This window comes from Nerophis ophidion, linkage group LG14 (genome assembly GCF_033978795.1).
Source record: "Nerophis ophidion isolate RoL-2023_Sa linkage group LG14, RoL_Noph_v1.0, whole genome shotgun sequence".
Classification (NCBI taxonomy): Eukaryota; Metazoa; Chordata; class Actinopteri; order Syngnathiformes; family Syngnathidae; genus Nerophis; species Nerophis ophidion.
This window is the reverse complement of record NC_084624.1, coordinates 14999091-15022297: the sequence shown is the minus strand read 5'-3', so window position 1 is coordinate 15022297 and position 23207 is coordinate 14999091. Positions and strand designations below refer to the sequence as shown.

At 41.3% G+C, this 23207-nt stretch overlaps 1 protein-coding gene across 2 annotated transcripts in view; it reads right to left on the bottom strand.

The window, feature by feature from the left end:
- Positions 1 to 516: 516 nt before the first annotated feature.
- The window catches only part of smpd3 (sphingomyelin phosphodiesterase 3), a 143414-nt gene continuing 120723 nt past the window's right edge, over positions 517 to 23207 (bottom strand). For both annotated transcript variants that reach the window (XM_061919921.1, XM_061919920.1), the window contains exons 7-10: positions 22167 to 22256; positions 12586 to 12649; positions 7651 to 7819; positions 517 to 1219 (exon numbers count right to left, since the gene is read on the bottom strand). In XM_061919921.1, the coding sequence (XP_061775905.1) occupies positions 1118 to 1219; positions 7651 to 7819; positions 12586 to 12649; positions 22167 to 22256 (425 nt within the window). In that variant the 3' untranslated portion in view covers positions 517 to 1117. The remainder of the gene's footprint in view (positions 1220 to 7650; positions 7820 to 12585; positions 12650 to 22166; positions 22257 to 23207) is intronic.

Sequence of the window (23207 nt, the reverse complement as noted above, 5' to 3'; positions counted from 1 at the left end):
CATTACGTTAAACGCTGTGACAGGAAACGTCATAACAGGAAACAGTGTAACATGAAATGTCGTTACAGGAAATGCTCCAACGGAAAATGTCATAATGCAAAACGCCGTAACATGAAACAGGTTAATAAGAAATTTCGTAACAGGAAATGTCCTAACGGAAAATTTCATAACGGAAAAAACGCCGTAACATGAAACACCGCAATATGAAATGACATACTGCAACATTAAATGAAGTATGGTAACATGAAACGACGTAAAAGACGACCCTGTAACAGGTAACGTTGTTATATGAAACATGAAATGTCGTAACAAGGAACATTCTATTACGTTAAACGCTGTGACAGGAAACGTCATAATAGGAAACATTGTAACACGGAATGTCGTATCAGGAAATTCCCAAACGGAAAATGTCATAACGGAAAAAACGCCGTAACATGAAACACCGCAATATGAAACGACATACTGTAACGTTAAATGAGGTATGGTAACATGAAAAAAACGTAACAGACGACCATGTAACAGGTATCGTCTTTATATGAAACACGAAATGTCGTAACGAGAAACGTCCCATTACGTTAAATGCTGTGACAGGAAACGTCATAACAGGAAACGTTGTTACATGAAATATCGTAACAGGAAAGGGTTGGAATCACTATAGTACGAGTAAAACAATCCCCCCAGAATACGTTTTGCTTTTAACGTTTTTATCGTCGGTGCAGCAGGAAATACATTTCTGCGTAACAAACAGGCAGAAGAGTGAAGCGTCTGGTTTGGTGGACCGGGTGTGGTCGTTTTTCCTGTGTTTATGCACAGTCGCTGAGGGTTTGTGCGGGTAAAAGAGATGCAGTATAAACGTGTAAACAATGGCAACAGGAAGTGTAGCATAGCGCTAACAAACATGGCAATGGCTCGCGTTGGCGTGCAAGCTGGATGTGTTTCATCAGAGATAGGATCGCCGCTCTGATTTTGGAACCCTATTGAGTCACATGGCTTTTCCTTCCATCCGCCCAATCGTGTCCCTTCAGGCTACTCACGAAACATCGTCCCTCTCAGCCTTCTCTTGTCCTCAACAACTTCTCATCCTCCGATGGCAGCACTTTGACAGCATGCTGGCGCTTTAAGACTCCTCCTCCCCTGTGGCGACAGCCAATCGCATGGCTACAGGCATGTGATCCGTCAGGCCCGCCAACTGTGTGATGAAGCTCACCTCCTCAACTTCCTGCAGACAGAAACATTTTATAAAAGCTTTGGATTAATTGAAACTTTTATTAGTAGATTGCACAGTACAGTACATATTCCGTACAATTGACCACTAAATGGTAACACCCTTATAAGTTTTTCAACTTGTTTAAGTCGGGGTCCACTTTAATCAATTCACGGTACAAATATATACTATCAGCATAATACAGTCATCACACAACTTAATCATCAGAGTATAAACATTAAATTATTTACATTATTTATAATCCGAGGGGTTAGGTTTGGTTGAAATCAGCACTTCAGTCATCAACAATTGCATGGTCAGAGAAATGGACATTGAAACAGTGTACCTCCGACTTGGTAGGATATTTACAGCGAGCAGTGAACATAGTGAGTTCCGAAAGCATAAGAACAAATATATACATTTGATTATTTACAAACCCCGTTTCCATATGAGTTGGGAAATGGTGTTAGATATAAATTTAAACGGAATACAAGGATTTGCAAATCCTTTTCAACCCATATTCAGTTGGATATGCTACAAAGACATCATATTTGATGTTCAAATTCATTAACTTAGAATTTCATGGCTGCAACACATGCCAAAGTAGTTGGGAAAGGGCATGTTCACCACTGTGTTACATCACCTTTTCTTTTAACAACACTCAATAAATGTTTGGGAACTGAGGAAACTAATTGTTGAAGCTTTGAAATGGAATTCTTTCCCATTCTTCTTTTATGTAGAGCTTCAGTCGTTCAACAGTCCGAGGTCTCCGCTGTCGTATTTTACGCTTCATAATGCGCCACACATTTTCGATGGGAGAAAGGTCTGGACTGCAGGCGGGCCAGGAAAGTACCCGCACTATTTTTTTATGAAGCCACGCTGTTGTACCACTTGTCTTGCTGAAATAAGCAGGGGCGTCCATGATAACGTTGCTTGGATGACAACATTTGTTGCTCCAAAACCTGTATGGACCTTTCAGCATTAATGGTGCCTTCACAGCTGTGTAAGTTACCCATGCCTTGGGCACTAATGCACCCCCATACCATCACAGATGCTGGCTTTTGAACTTTGCGCCTACAATAATCAGAATGGTTATTTTCCTCTTTGTTCTGGAGGACACCACGTCCTTTGTTTCCAAATATAATTTGAAATGTGGACTCGTCAGACCACAAAACACCTTTCCACTTTGCATCAGTCCATCTTAGTTGAGCTCGGGCCCAACCAAGCCGGCGGCGTTTCAGGGTATTGTTGATAAATGGGTTTGGCTTTGCATAGTAGGTTTTAACTTGCACTTACAGATGTAGCGACCAACTGTAGTTACTGACAATGATTTTATGAAGTGTTCCTGAGCCCATGTGGTGAAATCTTTCACACACTGATGTCGGTTTTTGATGCAGTACCGCCTGAATGATCAAAAGAATGTAATATCATCGCTTATGTGCAGTGATTTCTCCAGATTCGCTGAACTTTTTGATGATTTTACGGACCGTAGATGGTAAAATCCCTAAATTCCTTGCAATAGCTCATTGAGAAATGTTGTTCTAAAATTGTTCGACAATTTGCTTACAAATTGGTGACCCTCATCCCATCCTTGTTTGTGACTTACTTATAGCATTTCATGGAAGCTGATTTTATACCCAATCATGGCACCCAACTGTTCCCATTTAGCCTGCACACCTGTGGGATGTTCCATATAAGTGTTTGATGAGCATTCCTCAACTTTATCAGTATTTATTTCCACCTTTCCCAACTGGCATCAAATTCTAAAGTTAACGATTATTTGCAAAAAAAAATGTTTATTAGTTTGAACATCAAATATGTTGTCTTTGTAGCATATTCAACTGAATATGGGTTGAAAAGGATTTTCAAATCATTGTATTCTGTTTATATTTACATCTAACACTATTTCCCAACTCATATGGAAACGGGGTTTGTACATTTGAATATTTACAATCCGGGGAGATGGTATGTGGAGGAGGGAGGGTGTTAGTTTAGGGTTGAAGTTGCCTGGAAGTGTTCTTTTAGTGCACTTTTGAAAGAGGATAGAGATGCACTTTCTTCAACACCTGTTGGAAGTGCATTCCACATTGATGTGGCATTGAAGGAGAATGAGTTAAGACCTTTGTTAGATCGGAATCTGGGTTTAACGTGGTTTGTGGAGCTCCCCCTGGTGTTGTGAATACGGCGGTCATTTACGTTCTGGAAGTAGTTTGACATGTACTTCGGTATCAGGGAGGTGTAGCGGATTTTATAAACTAGGCTCAGTGCAAGTTGTTTTACTCTGTCCTCCACCCTGAGCCAGCCAGCTTTAGAGAAGAGGGTAGGAGTGAGGTGGGATCTGGGGTGGAGGTCTAAAAGTAACCTGACAAGCTTGTTCTGGGATGTTTGGAGTCTAGATTTGAGGGTTTTGGAGGTGCTGGGGTACCAGGAGGTGCAAGCGTGATCGAAAAAGGGTTGAATGAAAGTTCCTGCTAGATAAAATGTTCAAGGTGCTTTTGTTGACCAGAAAGGAGGTTCTGTAGAGAAATCTCGGTCGTTGGTTGACTTTTTTGATTACCTTGGTTGCCCTTTTACCACAGGAAAGATTAGCCTCTAGAATGGAACCTAGGTAGGTGATCTCATCTTTCCTGGTGATAACAATGTCACCTACTTTAATAGTGAAGTCACTGACTTTCTTTAAGGTTGATTTGGGACCCAAATAGGATGGATTCCGTTTTACCTAAGTGTATGGATAGCTTGGAGCTTCACGGTGGCAGAGGGGTTAGTGCGTCTGCCTCACAAGACGAAGGTCCTGCAGTCCTGGGTTCAAATCCAGGCTCGGGATCTTTCTGTGTGGAGTTTGCATGTTCTCCCCGTGAATGCGTGGGGTTCCCTCCGGGTACTCCGGCTTCCTCCCACTTCCAAAGACATGTACCTGGGGATAAGTTGATTGGCAACACTAAATTGGCCCTAGTGTGTGAATGTGAGTGTGAATGTTGTCTGTCTATCTGTGTTGGCACTGCGATGAGGTGGCGACTTGTCCAGGGTGTACCCCGCCTTCCGCCCGATTGTAGCTGAGGTAGGCGCCAGCGCCCCCCGCGACCCCAAAAAAGGGAATAAGCGGTAGAAAATGGATGGATGGATGGATAGCTTGTTGTCAGCGAGCCAGGTGCAAATATTAAGGAGTTCAGCACTGAGGATTTGTTCCACCTGTGACTTGTCCTTGCCGAATATAAGCAGGGCCGAGTCATCCGCAAACAGGAACAATTCACAGTCGCATGCTGATGACATGTCGTTTACGTATATTAGGAACAGTAAAGGCCCTAATATACTGCCTTGGGGGACCCCACAGATCACTGAGAGGGGGGGGACACGGTGCCGTTCACCTCTACCACCTGTTTCCTACCCTCCAAGTGAGATTGCATCCAGCTCGTTAAGGTTTTATCAAATGTGATTGCTCTGAGCTTATCCAACAGTATAGCCTGGTTAACGGTGTCAAAGGCCTTCTGAAGGTCGAGCCTGTGTCAGTGGAGTGGTTAATTCTGAAGCCGGATTGGAATTTCTACAGGAGTTTTTTAGTAGCAAGGTAACTATCGACCTGTTCATAAACTATTTTTTCGAAATAGAACTGAGAATAGAATCAGGTCGGTAGTTACTAGCAGGGGTGTCAAACTCATTTGAGCTCATTGAAGTAAATCGGTGCACACACGGGCCGGACTATTATGGTAAATGGTGAATGGGTTCTACTTGTATAGGGCTTTTCTATCTTCTAGGCGCTTTGACACTATTACCACACTCACCCATTTCATTCACACACTGATGGCGGGAGCTGCCATGCAAGGCCCTAACCACGACCCATCGGGAGCAAGAGTGAGGTGTCTTACACAAGGACACAACAGACGTGACGAGGTTGGTAGAAGGCGGGGATCGAACCAGGAACCCTCGGGTTGCTGGCACAGGCCACTCTCCCAGATGCGCCACGCCGAGTATTTCCTGAATCTCCGGCTCTTAGCTTTGTACGGACCATACTTGCCAACCCTTTACCACGAATTGATTAATGTGGACCCCGACTTAAACAAGTTGAAAAACTTATTCGGGTGTTACCATTTAGTGGTGTATGGAATACGTACTGTACTGTGCAATCTACTAATAAAAGTATCAATCAATCAAAAAAAAACCTCCCGAATTTTCCGGGAGACTCCAGAATTTCAGTGCCTCTCCCGAAAATCTCCCGGGACAACCATTGATTGATTGATTGAAACTTTTATTAGTAGATTGCACAGTACAGTACATATTCTGTACAATTGACCATTAAATGGTAACACCCGAATAAGTTTACACTGAAACACAACATCCGGATTCCCATCATGCATTGCTTCAAAACTACGACAAGTAGTAATGTCCAAAAAAAGATAGTGACAGTGAATAGAACGAGGATGGACAATTCAACCCTAAACTCACTCTTTTTCTGCAAATTAAATGTCACAGATGCTGCCCATACCTATGCCCATACCTTCAAAGGCTGTGCTATTGGCTGCAAAGCATTGCACTTTCAAATACAACAATGAGTAGAGAGGAGTGTTATGTGTGTGTATATGTGTAAATACATGAACACTGAAATTCAAGTATTTCTTGTATATATATATATATATATATATATATATATATATATATATATATATATATATGTATATCATCTCCCGGATTCAGAGGTCTCAAGGTTGGCAAGTATGGTACGGACTCATCGATCGTTCACAAAGTGAGTTAGGAAGTGACGCCAGAATGAACGCGCTAGAGCCAGCTTCATAATAAAGCGGTTTCGTAGCTCTAACCACTGGAAAGATGGTAGGCAAGTCATCCAAACATCCCCGTGTTCTGCTTCTTCTACAAACCCCATTTCCTTATGAGTTGGGAAATTGTGTTAGATGTAAATATAAATGGAATTCAATGATTTGCAAATCATTTTCAACCCATATTCAGTTGAATATGCTACAAAGACAACATATTTGATTTTCAAACTGATAAACATTTTTTTTTGCAAATAATCATTAACTTTAGAATTTGATGCCAGCAACCCGTGACAAAGAAGTTGGAAATAAATACTGATAAAGTTGAGGAATGCTTATCAAACACTTATTTGGAACATCCCACAGGTGTGCAGGCTAATTAGGAACAAGTGGGTGCTATGATTAGGTATAAAAACAGCTTTCCAAAAAATGCTCAGTCTTTCACAAGAAAGGATGGGGTGAGGTACACCCCTTTGTCAATAACTGCGTGAGCAAATAGTCAAACAGTTTAAGAACAACGTTTCTCAAAGGGCAATTGCAAGAAATTTAGGGATTTCAACATCTATAGTCCATAATATCATCAAAAGGTTCAGAGAATCTGGAGAAATCACTCCACGTAAGTGGCATGGCCGGAAACCAACAAAGAATGACCGTGACCAATCGATCCCTCAGACGGCACTGTATCAAAAAAACTACATTAATCTCTAAAGGATATCACCACATGGGCTCAGGAACAGTTCAGAAAACCACTGTCAACAAATACAATTCATTGCTACATCTGTAAGTGCAAGTTAAAGCTCTACTATGCAACGCGAAAGCCATTTATCAACAACATCCAGAAACGCCGCCGGCTTTTCTCTGCCCGAGATCATCTAAGATGGACTGATGCAATGTGGAAAAGTGTTTTGTGTTCTGACGAGTCAACATTTCAAATTGTTTTTGGAAAGATTCGATATCGTGTCATCCGGACCAAAGGGTAAGCGAACCATCCAGACTGTTATCGACGCAAAGTTCAAAAGCCAGCATCTGTGATGGTATGGGGGTGCATTAGTGCCCAAGGCATGGGTAACTTACTCATCTGGGAAGGCGCCATTAATGCTGAAATGTACATACAGGTTTTGGAACAATTTCCCAACTGATATGGAAGCGGGGTTTGTAGATGTCATCAGTGTTTGAACCTGACATTATCATGTAAAAATCTGCTTCCGCATCTGTTTCTGACACACGTGTTTTGGGCTGGCTGCTCTGGAACCAATCCCACCCACTCCGGTTTGTTCCTCGTCTGAGCTGCTGTGACGTAGATTACCGTATCAACTCGTATATTACCCAAAGGCGCAGATTTCGACCATTGAATTACTTTTTATAGTTCAAGACTTACGATCATTTATAAACAGCACTGCACGTCATAATGGCGGCGTCAGGTTTGATGGCTGAAGGTCTAAAAAAATGATGCAGAACATCCGGTGGGCCGGATTGAAACTTATAACGGGCCGCATTTTGCCCAGTTCTGGACTAGCCGGATGGGATGATGCAATACATAAGTGCTCCAGATTCTGCAACAATTTGGCATTAAGTGACTGAGAGCAGCGTGAGATGAGATGATTTGGGTTTTCAAATCCCAAAACAAAGGTTTTTTTCAAATTGCTTTCATTTGACCTCCATTTGCAGTACATTGCATACCAGTTTCCAGTCCTGCTGCAGACCCTCATCGCTGTACATGATGTAATCAATCCGCCGTCCGTTTCCTTTCAGTGGAATCTTCCGTCCTTTCTGGTTGCTGGGGTGACACTGGTTCTTACTGGGAGGAAACACCAGGTACTCCTTCCTGCCCTCCTCATTCTCCATCACTCTGGCGAGACAGACATCACAGGTGTGGGTGGTACTTTAACCGACTGTGAGGATCACAGCCCAAACAAAAAGAGTTTCATAGGTCGTACTTAAACCGACTGTGAGGATCACAGCCCAAAAAACAAAGAGTTTCATACCAAAAGTGATAATGTATTGCAGACGCATGTAATCTAAGTCAATGGACTCCTGCAAACATGACACACATGTTCTGGTCCTGTCCTTGTCTGAAAGCCTTCTGGATTCATATTTTTAAACATCTCGCAGATGCACCAAATTTTAAGTTGATGCCTTGTGCAGAATTGCCGATTTTTGGAATTCCACCAAACAATCAAAAAATTAAAGGCCTACTGAAATGAGATTTTCTTATTTAAACGGGGATAGCAGGTCCATTCTATGTGTCATACTTGATCATTTCGCGATATTCCCATATTTTTGCTGAAAGGATTTAGTAGAGAACATCGACGATAAAGTTCCCAACTTTTGGTCGCTAATAAAAAAGCCTTGCCTGTACCGGAAATAGCAGACGGGTCTTAGGGCTCCTCACATCCTCACATTGTTTATAATCATAGCTGCCAGCAGCAAGAGCTATTCGGACCGAGAAAGCGACGATTTCCCCATTAATTTGAGCGAGGATGAACGATTCGTGGATGAGGAAAGTTAGAGTGAAGCACTAGAAAAAAAGAAGAAAAAAAAGGCGACGAAAGTGGGAGCGATTCAGATGTTATTAGACACATTTACTAGGATAATTTTGGAAAATCCCATATGTGCTTATTGTGTTAATAGTGTTTTAGTGAGATTATAAAGTCATACCTGAAAGTCGGGCGGCTGCGGTGACCGCCAGTGTCTCTGAGAGAAGCCAATGGAGGAGCCAAGATCGCAGCTGCTGCAGGACGACGCTAAGTCTCCGGTAAGGGCCGACTTAATATCACAATTTTCTCATCCAAAAACTTGCTGGTTGACATGTGGTAGGGAAACATGTTTGCTAAAGCTTCACAACAAACAAATAAGAAAAACCGTCTGTGTTTTGGTAGCTAAAGGCAGCTACAATCCACCACTTTCCACCAACAGCATTCTTCTTTATAGTCTCCATTATTAAGTGAACAAATTGCAAAAGATTCAGCAACACAGATGTCCAAAATATTGTGTAATTATGCAATGAAAAGAGACGACTGCGTGGTCGGTAGTAGTGGGTTTCAGTAGGCCTTTAAGCATACTTTTAGGGACAGTATCACCTTTGCATCATTACTAGCTCATAGAAGGATTTTATTGGAGTGGAAATCACAGTTTTCCCCCAAAGCCTCCCTATGGCTTAAGGACCTCATATTTTTCTTAGATCTATCCATCCATTCATTTTCTACCACTTGCCCCTATTGGGGTCGCGGGGGGTGCTGGAGCCTATCTCAGCTGCATTCGGGCGGAAGGCGGCATACACCCTGGACAAGTCGCCACCTCATCACAGGGCCAACACAGATAGACGGACAACATTTACACACTAGGGCCAATTTAGTGTTGCCAATCAACCTATCCCCAGGTGCATGTCTTTGGAAGTGGGAGGAAGCCGGAGTACCCGGAGGGAACCCACGCAGTCACGGGGAGAACATGCTGACTCCACACAGAAAGATCCGGAGCCCGGGATTGAACTCAGGACTACTCAGGACCTTCGTATTGTGAGGCAGATGCACTAACCCCTTAATATTATCTGAGGGGTACACCAAAACAATTTGACTTGACCTGGGGCTCGGCTCTATGATTAGTTACATAGGTAAATTAAAGACACTATAGGACGGGGGTCAGCAACTCGCGGCTCTAGAGCCGCATGCAGCTCTTTAGCGCCGCCCTAGTGGCTCTCTGGAGCTTTAAAGGCCTACTGAAACCCACTACTACCGACCACACAGTCTGATAGTTTATATATCAATGATGGAATATTAACATTGCAACACATGCCAATACGGCCTTTTTAGTTTACTAAATTGCAATTTAAATTTTCCCGCGGAGTTTCTTGTTGAAAACGTCACGGACTGTCAGGAAATATTAGCACAGCACTATTTGCGGCTAAAAGCCGTCTCTTTTCATCGCGCAATTCAACAGTATTCTGGACATCTGTGTTGCTGAATCTTTTGCAATTTGTTCAATTAATAATGGAGAAGTCAAAGTAGAAAAATGGAGGTGGGAAGCTTTAGCCTTTAGCCACACAAACAAACGGTGATTCCTTGTTTAAAATTCCCGGAGGTGAAGCTTTACTATGGATCAGAGCGGTCAAGCGAACATGGTTCCTTGTCAACAGGCAGTTTTCGGTGAAAAAATTGTGTTTAAACGTCGCCTCTTACCGGAGATCTGTGGAGTTTGCGCCGTCCTTGTATCTGTTGGTTTCCTGTCTTTCTCCCTGAGTGCTGTGTTCCCCCTCAGCTGCGGCTGATTGGCACCTGGCCACACCTGGACTGTCAATCAGTCTGCTCCTATTTAATTCAGTCCGCTCCTATATAATCCAGTCACTGCTGGATTATTGTATTGCATGTCGCTCTTGTCGTTGCTACGTGTCGTATCATATCTTGTGTATGCAGCGTTGCGGTGAGCTATATTCGATAGTGGTTTGTAGCTTTTGTTGCCTGCTTCCAAGTTTGTTTTCTTATCACAAGTACGACTTCTGTTTTCCTGCTAAATATCTGTTAGCTTCCACGCTAGGCCTTTTTGTTTGTTATCCGCCCATGTGCGCGCTTTTTGTTTGAACCCTTTGTTTGTTTTTGTCTTAGTGTTTAATTAAATCATGTTTTTCTGCAAAATGCCTCCCTCCATCTCTGCATATTGGGGTTCGTCACCAACTAACTGTGACAGTGGGGCTTTAAAAATGTACACGCTTATGCTACTTTACATTGAATATGTCATATACATGCTATTTATTAGGGGTGATTTTACATGGGGATTTCAAGAAACTTGACTGGACAAATTGAAATGTGTTGGAGCCACTATGGATTGAACTTCCACAGTATCATGTTAGACCCGCTCGACATCCATTGCTTTCGGTCCCCTAGAGGGGGGGGGTTGCCCACATCTGAGGTCCTCTCCAAGGTTTCTCATAGTCAGCATTGTCACTGGCGTCCCACTGGATGTGAATTCTCCCTGCTCACTGGGTGTGAGTTTTCCTTGCCCTTTTGTGGGTTCTTCCGAGGATGTTGTAGTCATAATGATTTGTGCAGTCCTTTGAAACATTTGTGATTTGGGGCTATATAAATAAACATTGATTGATTGGTTGAATACATACTTGCAAATGATACTCAGAAGTGTAAGAAAACATAGTATAACAACCGGACAGCACCGTTTTATTATTAGCTCACTGCTAAAGGCTTACTGAAACCCACTACTACCGACCACGCAGTCTGATAGTTTATATATCAATGATGAAATATTAACATTGCAACACATGCCAATACGGCCGGATTAGTTTACTAAATTTTAATTTTACATTTCCAGCGGAGTGTTATGTTTAAAACGTCGCGGAATGATGACGCTTATGTTGACGCGTGCTCGTGACGTTATTGGTTGGAGCGGGCATTTTATCCCAGTACCACTCACGGCTAAAAGTCATCTGATTTAATCGCATAATTACACAGTATTCTGGACGTCTGTGTTGCTGAATCTTTTGCAATTTGTTCAATTAATAATGGAGACGTCTAAGAAGAAAGCTGTTGGTGGAAAGCGGTGTATTGCGACACAAACACAGCCGGTGTTTCTTTGTTTACATCCCTAAAGATGACAGTGAAGCTTTAATATGGAACAGAGCGGTCAAGCCAACATGTTTCTCTACCACATGTCAACCGGCAGGTTTCGGTGAGAAAATTCTGGTAATGAGTCGGCTCTTACCGGAGACATGAGCGCAGCTTGCGTCCTCCTTCAGCTGTCAGAGGCAGCTGCGACTTTCTTAGCTCCTCCATGGCTTTATCAGAGACACTGGCGGTCACCACACCCCTCCGACTTTCAGGTATGACTTTATAATCTCCCTAAAACACTAGTAACACAATAATCAGATAAGGGATTTTCTAGAATTATCCTAGTAAAGGTGTCTAATAACATCTGAATCGCTCCCACTCCTCTCGTCTTTTTTTTTTCTTCTAGTCCTTCACTCTTACTATCCTCAACCATGAATCTTTCATTCTCACTCAAATTATTGGGGAAATCGTCGCTTTCTCGGTCCGAATCTCTCTTGCTGCTGGTGGCCATGATTGTAAACAATGTGAGGAGCTCCACAACCCGTGACGTCACGCGCACATCGTCTGCTACTTCCGGTACAGGCAAGGCTTTCTTATTAGCGACCAAAAGTTGCAAACTTTATCGTCGATGTTCTCTACTAAATCCTTTCAGCAAAAATATGGCAATATCGCAAAATGATCAAGTATGACACACACAATGGACCTGCTATCCCCGTTTAAATAAGAAAATATAATTTCAGTAGGCCTTTAAATGTGAAATAAAAATACTATTTTTGTTATTAAAAACAAATTCATTACTCCTTCATTACTCCCTCAAAAACACACACAAGTGCCAAGATGTGGTACTTGTGTACCAAATCGATTACCAAGTACTGGGAATTGGTAAAAATGTGAACGATACCCATCCCCATTCATACATTATAAACAAATATGTAACACATACTGGGCTTAATACCTAACTAGTACCTAGAGTCTGTATATCCTGGCCATCATTAGAATAAGAATCATGACTCCGACTGTCAGTCAATTAAATGTCTTCCAAAGGAAGAAAATAAATACTTACTTTTGTAAATTTTCCGGTGAACTGACGTCATCGTCATAAAGGCCACTGGGGTCCAGCAGTGTACCTGTGGAGTAGCAGAACAGAAATACGTTGTTACTTCACTGCTTTGCACCCTGCAAACAGTCATTAGGAGACAATATACAAGCAGTCCTGCAGTGTGTTTACTTTTGCAAATCTGCACTGCCAAACAACACCTAAATGTCCTCCAATAAACACATAAGGTTGGTCTTTTCTTGTGAATGTTTATATCCACCTTGGAAAGCAAACCACCAAGTTTAATAAAATAGTGGTATTTCAGTTTGAGAACATAATAAGATAAGGCCCCTTAGTTTGATATTCGCAGGTGGATTGGATCCCCTCTCGTAGGAAAAGAGGCTCTAATTGGGACTTTGGAATGCAAAAGAGATAGCGCTATCCTTGAGAAGAGACTACCTGTCTAGCGCAAAGCCAACATTTGAATTATGACTTTAAGCAGTTGTTTTCCAGTCACTAGACGAGAACATCTCCTTACATGATGAGTTTGTGCTGTCCTGACTTAGAACACACTCAGACAGAGAAAGAAGGAATATATAACTGATGGTTTGGCTTCTCCAGGAGAGGAGTCCTTAATATTTGACCTGACATCCTCCCAGGTACTGCAGTCCTGTGTAATGACGCTCGCTTGTATTAAAGCAACTTTTGGTTCAGTACAGCGTCTCCCACGTCTCAGCTGCAGTGCCGTGTTGCCCTTCTGCCCGGGAGAGGGCGACAAGACCAGAAATACACTTCACTTGTATTTTAGTCAAGTCATATAACGGCTACAAGGAGCTCGCAGATACGAAACAGCTCAGCACACAATTGCAGACAGGCTTAATGTACGTAATATTTGTCCTTAATTGAGCAATATTGCTGTTTACGACCTACTGCGTAATAATAAATAGGTTTGTTTTTTTCAAACCTACCATTGTCCTCTGTTTGAGTAATTTTTCACCTGATTAAACCTTTTCTAACATTCCACACTACAAAATAATAAAATTATGAGTGATTTCTGCTTGTATTGTATTAGAGTAATACCGGTATCGCCCAATACTCAAGACTCTAATATCGGTATCGAATTATGAGTGAAAACAATTGTATCGGGAGACCCTTCGAGTGAAACAGGCTACTCTAACCTTCATTTTTCACTTGGTGCTAATGCTTAAAGGGGAACATCATCACCAAACCTATGTAAGCGTCAATATATACCTTGATGTTGCAGAAAAAAGACCATGTATTTTTTTAACCGATTTCCGAACTCTTAATGGGTGAATTTTGGCAAATTAAACGCCTTTCTGTTTATCGGTCTTTTAGCCATGACGTCAGAACGTGACGTCACCGAGGTAACACACCCGCCATTTTCATTTTCACATTACAAACACCGGGTCTCAGCTCTGTTATTTTCCGTTTTTTCGACTATTTTTTGGAACCTTGGAGACATCATGCCTCGTCGGTGTGTTGTCGGAGGGTGTAACAACACTAACAGGGAGGGATTCAAGTTGCACCACTGGCAAGAAATCTGCCGCCAGACCCCCATTGAATGTACCAAAGTGTCTTCACATTTGACCGGCGATGCTAAGACAGACATGGCACAGAGATGTATGGATAACCTGCAGATGCATTTGCAACGATTAAGTCAACAAAATCACAAAGGTGAGTTTTGTTGATATTGTTGACTTATGTGCCAATCAGACATATTTGGTCACGGCATGACTGCCAGCTAATCGATGCTAACATGCTATGCTAATTGATGCTAACATGCTATTTACGCTAGCTGTATGTACATTTGAAACTAGATACCCACATATAATGCGAAACAAACACTTACCAATCGACGAATTTAAGTTGCTCCAGTGTCACAAGATGCGAAAGTCCTGATCGTTTGGTCCGCACATTTTACCGGCGATGCTAATAAGGCAGCCATGCTATGGGCCACTTCATTAGGTACACCCATGCTATGGTCGAATAACGTCAATAGCTATTCGCTCAATAGCTTCAGTTTCTTTTTCAATTTCGTTTTCGCTATCTGCCTCCATATTCCGACCATCTGTTTCAATACATGCGTAATATGTTGAATCGCTTAAGCCGCTGAAATCTGAGTCTGAATCCGAGCTAATGTCGCTATAGCTTGCTGTGGTAACCGCCATGTTAGTATTGGCAGCCCTGTATGACGTCACAGGGAAATAGATAGTGGTTTCGAAGATAGCGAAAATAAGGCACTTTAAAGCTTTATTTTGGGATATTCCGGGACCAGTAAAATTTTGAAAAAAACTTTAAAAAAATACAAGCCACCGGGAACTGATTTTTATTGTTTTTAACCCTTTTGAAATTGTGATAATGTTCCCCTTTAACTTGCGGTGACATTATTTTTGGAAGGTAAAAAATATTATCAATTGGGTTCATCATGTCATTTTCAAATATAAATTAAATACCCCTGTGTGCCGGCAAAATCCTTTTTTTTTTTTAACTAATGGGCCTGCGATAAGGTGGTGACTTGTCCGGGTTGTACCGCTCGAATGCAGCTGGGATAGGCCCCAAACCCCTGCGACTCCGGGAGGGACAAGCAGTAGAAAATCAATGAATAGATGGAAGAATGTTGTACCTAAAAATAACGTCACAGGCCCAAAGGGTTAATCGCCCGTCCATCCATCCATCCATTTTCTATCTCAGCTGCATTCGGGCGGAAGGCGGAGTACACCCTGGACAAGTCGCCACCTCATCGCAGGGCCAACACAGATAGACAGACAACATTCACACTCACATTCACACACTAGGGCAAATTTAGTGTTGCCAATCAACCTATCCCTAGTCACGGGGAAAACATGCAAACCCCACACAGAAAGATCCCAAGCCCGGGATTGAACCCAGGACTACTCAGGACCTTCGTATTGTGAGACACATGCACTAACCCCTGCCCTTAATCGCCCGTGTGTCCCATCCATCCATCCATTTCCTACCGCTTATTCCCTTTGGGGTCGCGGGGGGCGTTGGTGCCTATCTCAGCTACAAAGAAAATAAAAGCGAAAGTGTAGGTCCAAGCTGCTCAAACGTTGCAAGCATAAATAAGGAGAAATTTGAAAGAATCTGCACCTATTAAATGTAACACATCGTAATAGCAGTGGAAAATAAAAACACACACACTGTGGTAAATTATACCATATACAATTTTCTTAACTGATTGTGAGCTAGTAAGTATTTGCATTTGGCCACAAAATCCTTTAGAGCAGGGGTCGGGAACCTTTTTGGCTGAGAGAGCCATGAAAGCCAGATATTTTAAAATATATATCCGTGAGAGACGTATAATATTTTTAACACCGTCAGGTTCAAACACTGATGGCATCTATTAAACAGACAAGAAGCAAGAAATTAAACAGAGACTGGATTCAATTTAGCTCAATGAGGAGAAACGTGTAGACCTGTACCCTTGTACAGTGTCGTCCCACGCTCTGACAAGGGAATTCTACGCCTTCATTTTTATTTGGACTTTCCCTGATTACAACTAAATGCGTGCATCTCTTATTCTTTTTAATAACATTGTTATTCTGAAGGTAACCAATAATAAATGAAATACTTTTGACCATTAATGCGACTTCTTGAACAGGTGCGATAGAAACAGATGGATGGATTAAAATGCATGAGAATGTTTTATATTTTGAACGTTATTTTTAACACTGTGATTACCTGCGGAATTATTAATTACTTATCGTGTTAAGCAATGTCAGCTAAGATTTTCAGTGGGGCAAAAAAGTATTTAGTCAGCCACTGATTGTGCAAGTTCTCCCACTTAAAATAATGAAATGGTCTGTAAATTTTTATCATAGGTACACTTCAACTGTGAGACAGAATGTGAGAAAAAACCCCCCAGGAATTCACATTGTAGGAATTTTAAATAGTTTATTTTGAAATTATGGTGGAAAATAAGTATTTGGTGAGTCATTCAAAGCTCTCACTGATGGAAGGAGGTTTTGGCTCAAAATCTCACGATACATGGCCCCATTCGTTCTTTCTTTAACACGGATCAATCGTCCTGTCCCCTTTGCAGAAAAACAGCCCCAAAGCATGATGTTTCCATCCCCATGCTTCACAGTAGGTGTGGTGTTCTTGGGATGCAACTCAGTATTCTTCTTCCTCCAAACACGACGAGTTGAGTTTATACCAAAAAGTTCTATTTTGGTTTCATTTGACCACATGACATTCTCCCAATCCTCTGCTGTATCATCCATGTATCCATTTTGGTATAAACTCAACTCGTCGTGTTTGGAGGAAGAAGAATACCGAGTTGCATCCCAAGAACACCATACCTACTGTGAAGCATGGGGGTGGAAACATCATGCTTTGGGGTTGTTTTTCTGCTAAGAGGACAGGACGATTGATCCGTGTTAAGGAAAGAATGAATGGGGCCATGTATCGTGAGATTTTGAGCCAAAACCTCCTTCCATCAGTGAGAGCTTTGAATGGTTGACCAAATACTTCTTTTCCACCATAATTTACAAATAAATCCTTTGAAATTCCTACAATCACATTCTGTCTCTCCCAGTTGAAGTGTACCTATGATGAAAATTACAGACCTCTGTGATCATTTTAAGTGGGAGAACTTGCACAATCGGTGGCTGACTAAATACTTTTTTGCCCTACTGTAACTGAGAGCCAGATGCGGTCATCAAAAGAGCCACAGGTTCCCTACCCCTGCTTTAGAGAATTATCCTGCTAAGGTCAAAAGCGCTCCAGAGAGTGGTGGGTCTTGCCCCCAGGAAAATGGAAGCCCACAGGAATGCAAGTTTGGATTTTAGGAGGAAGTGTAAAAACATTAGCAACATCTGGTAGGAAGGCCTCACAAGTAGGAGTAGAGGATAAGGGTCGGAGATCATCCGACTCAAACCGATCAGAGGAAATTGGTTAACGGGCCAAACAACAAGCTGAGTTTTTGTCCAGACTGACCGGCTCCAAGGCTAAAGTCACAAAGAGTGAGGGTCATTGTGTAAAAGGTATTTAAGGACGGTTGTCCGAGAGTACAGCAGAAGAGTGAGTATGTCCATACTCTTTCTCCTGAAAGCTGCAGTTCCAGTCTGAGGCTCGCTGAAACAGATTAAACTTTTTGTTTGACTATTCCTCATTGGGGTCTTCTTGGCCCATCACACAGTTTCTCTGTCCTGGGAGAGTGACGCAACCATCGAATATACAACACAACGACTTTCTAAACACTTTCCTCAGTCTCTTCTTTGTCTAAGACTGTGGCAAGCCCGCCGCTGCCCTCTGCAGCCTACACTGGGTAATTACAGTTCATTACAAAATAGTCCAATCGCTAGACTACTGCCTCCTCACAAAAGTCCTCGCCCTGAGAGCACTGAACATTGGCTTTAAAAAAAAACAAGAACAAGTGACTACAAAAACACAGTGACCCACATAGTCTCTGAAATATTGCAGCTGCCTTCTTGCCATAATTAGGCACCCGTGTGCAGCCGACCCAGGCAGCTCTTCGTGGTGCAGGCAGGGCCCTCTGGCCCCACCAGCTGTGGGCGCCGTTTGGTCTCTTTTCCAGTTTTCAAAATTGTGCATTGACGAGAGAATTTCAGCTTGACTCATTACTTTGAAACACAAGTTGAGTACACTGGAAGTTAGCAATCAAAGACTAATGTTGCTAATGGTGCCCTACAACACAAAAACATTTGTTTCCTGTTCATTTCAAAGATTACAGTTGGTACAAAATGCGGCTGATAGACTTTTGACAAGAACAAGAAAGTTTGATCTGCACTGGCTTCCTGTGCACTTAAGATGTGACTTTAAGGTTTTACTACTCACGTATAAAATTCTACATGGTCTAGCTCCAGCCTATCTTGCCGATTGTATTGTACCATATGTCAAGAAATCTGCGTTCAAAGAACCCCGGCTTATTAGTGATTCCCAGAGCCCCAAAAAATATCTGCGGGCTTTAGAAAGTTTTCTATTCGGGCTCCAGTAGTCTGGAATGCCTTCCCGGTAACAGTTAGAGATGCTACCTCAGTAGAAGCATTTAAGTCCCATCTTAAAACTCATTTGCATACTCTATCCTTTAAATAGACCCCCTGTTTAGACCAGTTGATTTGCCGTTTCTTTTATTTTCTCCTCTTCCCCCCTCTCCCTCGTGAAGGGGCAGGGGGGCGGGGGGGTGTTCATAGGTCCGGTGGCCATGGATGAAGTGCTGGCTGTCCAGAATCGGGACCCGGGATGGACCGCTCGCCTGTGCATCAGTTGGGGACATCTCTGCACTGCTAACCCGTCTCCACTCGGGATGGTCTCCTGCTGGCCCCACTATGGACTGGACTCTCTTTATCATGTTAGATTCACTATGGACTGGACTCTCTTTATTATGATACATCCACTATGGACTGGACTCTCTTTATTATGTTAGATCCACTATGGATTGGACTCTCACTATTATGTTAGAGCCACTATGGACTGGATTTTCACAATATTATGTCACACCCACTCGATGTCCATTACATCCCGTCTCCCCCAGAGTGTGAGGGGGGTTACCCACATATGCGGTCCTCTCCAAGGTTTCTCATAGTCATTATCATCGACGTCCCACTGGGTTGTGAGTTTTTCCTTGCCCTTATGTGGGCGCTGATGTGCGGATGTCATTGTGGCTTGTGCAGCCCTTTGAGATTCTTGTGATTTAGGGCTATATAAACAAACATTGGTTGATTGATTAATTGATTTACAACACAGGCGTCAAACTGGCGGGCGACCTCATTTTATCCGCCCCGCAAAAACCTGGAAATGATTTGTGTCGATAAAGTACTTAATATTTTCTCACTAAATGTAATAATTTTTTTAAAATTTTGACAGAGAAAATATATATACTGCTTGAAATTGAATACCTTTTATTTAAATTTTTTTTTATTTTTATGCATGCTTTTTAAACTTTAATAGTATCCAATATTGCAACAAATACTAAAATGTATCATCATAAATTTCCAATTTTTTTTGGTCTAAATAAAAATAAATACTTAAATATCTGCTTGACTTATGATCTTACTGCAAATTACCCATCAAATTAATAAAAATGACAATAAATGTTTACCATATTTTAACTGTAAAATCTTGTTTTTAACAATGTATTACTTAAAATGGATATGACAATACCCTTTTCTCTTTTTGATTTACCTCCGTTCTCTAATTCATAACGTACTTCAAAAGACGAAAGGCAGACCAAATCTAGTCTGCATCAATTAGAACCGGCCATGAAATAATTGTGGTGTGAATGCTTTTTTAATATGTAAGTTTAAAGTCTGCCCTGTGTAGACATCAGACTGTTAATGAACAATATACAAACAATACACATTGAAATTAAAGATATTTAATGGTAATCGTTTACATATACACACACACATTCTTGTATTTCTTACCTTCTTGGGACCTCTGAAAAATGCCTACCTCTTTAGGACGAGCCTTTGTAGATAAATAAAGATTTGTATTTACAACGTTAATAATGTATACTAACTATGCAAATATAAAAAAATGTAAGCTTTTAGTTGTTTTTTTGTAAATGGTTTTTAATCTTCATTATTTACTTCAAGTTTTTATAGTATGTCTTTATATAGACTTAGACAAACTTTAATGATCCACAAGGGAAATTGTTCCACACAGTAGCTCAGTTACAATGATGTAAAGTGTAAGGATGGAAAGGACAATGCAGGTATAAATAGACTAAATATAGCGATATAAAATATAACATATATACGTAATATTTACATAATATATGTACAGTATATTATACAGTGGGGCAAAAAAGTATTTAGTCAGCCATCGATTGTGCACGTTCTCCCACTTATAATGATGACAGATGTCTGTAATTTTCATCATAGGTACACTTCAACTGTGAGAGACAGAATGTGAGAAAAAAATCCAGGAATTCACATTGTAGGAATTTAAAATAATTGATTTGTAAATTATAGTGGAAAATAAGTATTTGGTCACTTCAAACAAGGAAGATCTCTGGCTCTCACAGACCTGAAACTTCTTCTTTAAGCTCTTCTGTCCTCCACTCGTTACCTGTATTAATGGCACTTGTTTGAACTCGTTATCTGTATAAAAGACACCTGTCCACAGCCTCAAACAGTCAGACTCCAAACTCCACTATGGCCAAAACCAAAGAGCTGTCGAAGGACACCAGGAAAATAATTGTTGACCTGCACCAGACTGGGAAGAGTGAATCTACAATAGGCAAGCAGCTTGGTGTGAAAAAATCATCTGTGGGAGCAATTATCAGAAAATGGAAGACATACAAGACCACTGATAATCTCCCTCGATCTGGGGCTCCCGTGGGGTCAAAATGATCATGAGAACGGTGAGCAAAAATCCCAGAACCACACGGGGGGACCTGGTGAATGAACTGCAGAAAGCCGGGACCAAAGTAACAAAGGTTACCATCAGTAACACACTACGCCGACAGGGAATCAAATCCTGCAGTGCCAGACGTGTCCCACTGCTTAAGCCAGCGCATGTCCAGGCCCGTCTGAAGTTTGCCAGAGAGCACATGGGAGAATGTCATGTGGTCAGATGAAATCAAAATATAATTTTTTGGTATAAACTCAACTCGTCATGTTTGGAGGAAGAAGAATACTGAGTTGCATCCCAAGAACACCATACCTACTGTGAAACATGGGGGTGGAAACATCATGCTTTGGGGCTGTTTTTCTGCTAAGGGCACAGGACGATTGATCCGTGTTAAGGAAAGAATGAATGGGCTATGTATCGTGAGATTTTGAGCCAAAACCTCCTTCCATCAGTGAGAGCTTTGAATAGTTGACCAAATACTTATTTTCCACCATAATTTACAAATAAATCCTTTAAAATTCTTACAATGCGAATTCCTGGATTTTTTTTCACATTCTGTCTCTCACAGTTAAAGTGTACCTATGATAAAATTTACAGACCTCTGTCATCAATTTAAGTGGGAGAACTTGCACAATCGGTGGATGACTAAATACTTTTTGCCCCACTGTATATACTGATATATTATATCATATAATTTCTTTATCATATATACAATATGTGACAATTACCATGTACAATATTACAGTATATGTGACAGCTGCAGCATAAAATAGAGTAAATCCAGCAGAAAATAGAAAATAGACATTAAAAACAAAGAAGTATCCAACATAGAAGGTGTCAGGTAATAATATACATATTTATTATAATATTTTTTATTAGCACCTTTCAATTTCTTACACACACTTGTTATTACATATGTTGGCCAGAGGGGGAGCACTTCAAATTTTTACACACACTTGTTATTTCATATGTTGACCAGAAGGGGAGCACTTTTAAAATTGACACACAGTCAATTTATAACCCTAATTTTGATATATTTCACCACCAGGGGTGCATATGAGACATTCTCTATTAGATGCAATGGTTTTCCGTATTGTGATTTTTGGTCCTAACATGTTCAACGGTCCTCATGTGGAAGGTACTTTACCTTGTTGATGTCTCAAGAAAGGTAGAAATACAAGAACACACACACACACACACACACACATAGATAAATACAGTGCTTGAGTTGTGTTGTGTGTTGTTACCCAGAGCCCAAGGTTTGTCCTCTCCTGGTCCTTGGCGACACGGGTCCTTGTATAAAGTAAAAACTGCATGCTGCTGTTCCAGCTTGTCCTCTGGGGAAAAATAAAACACACAATATTTTTCTATCAATCATAAAATAAAATAAAAAAATCTGTATTTGTTTACAGAAATTGAAGTTAAGTGTAAAATATTTAAATAGCGATTTTCTCTAGTGACTCAATGCACTTTTACATAGTGAAACCCAATATCTAAGTTACATTTAAACCAGTGCGGGTGGCACTGGGAGCAGGTGGGTAAAGTGTCTTGCCCAAGGACACGACGGCAGTGACTAGGATGGCGGAAGCGGGGATCGAACCTGGAACCCTCAAGTTGCTGGCACGGCCACTCTACCAACCGAGCTATGCCACCCCATAAATTGAACTTTCTCACTTCTAATACGACACGGATATTGGAGCCTTGACTATTGACCGATACTAAATTGATCTAATACAAACGGTATCAGCAGGAGAAAAGGTTCTATTACGTGAAATTAGACTAAGAGAGAACAATGGTAGATATGAAAAACATTAACCTATATATTGTCTGGAATATAAATATGCTTTTTTTTAAGTGGAGTTGAGTGGTGATTTGTTTTGGTGACATGTATGGGCCACAAAAATTTAATTCATGTTTAAGGTTGAAAGATGCAGAGATGATTCTTACTGGATATTTTCTAGTAATCTTCTGCTTTGAAGACTTTCAATGTATAAATAATAAGTAACTATACAGTGGGGCAAAAAGTATTTAGTCAGCCACCGATTTTGCAAGTTCTCCCACTTAAAATGATGACAGAGGTCTGTAATTTTCATCATAGGTACATTTCTACTGTGAGAGACAGAATGTGAAAAAAAATCCAGGAATTTTTAGGAATTTATTTGTAAATTACGGTGGAAAATTAGTATTTGGTCAACCATTCAAAGCTCTCACTGATGGAAGGCAGTTTTGGCTGAAAACCTCACGATACATGGCCCCATTCATTCCTTCCTTAACACGGATCAATCGTC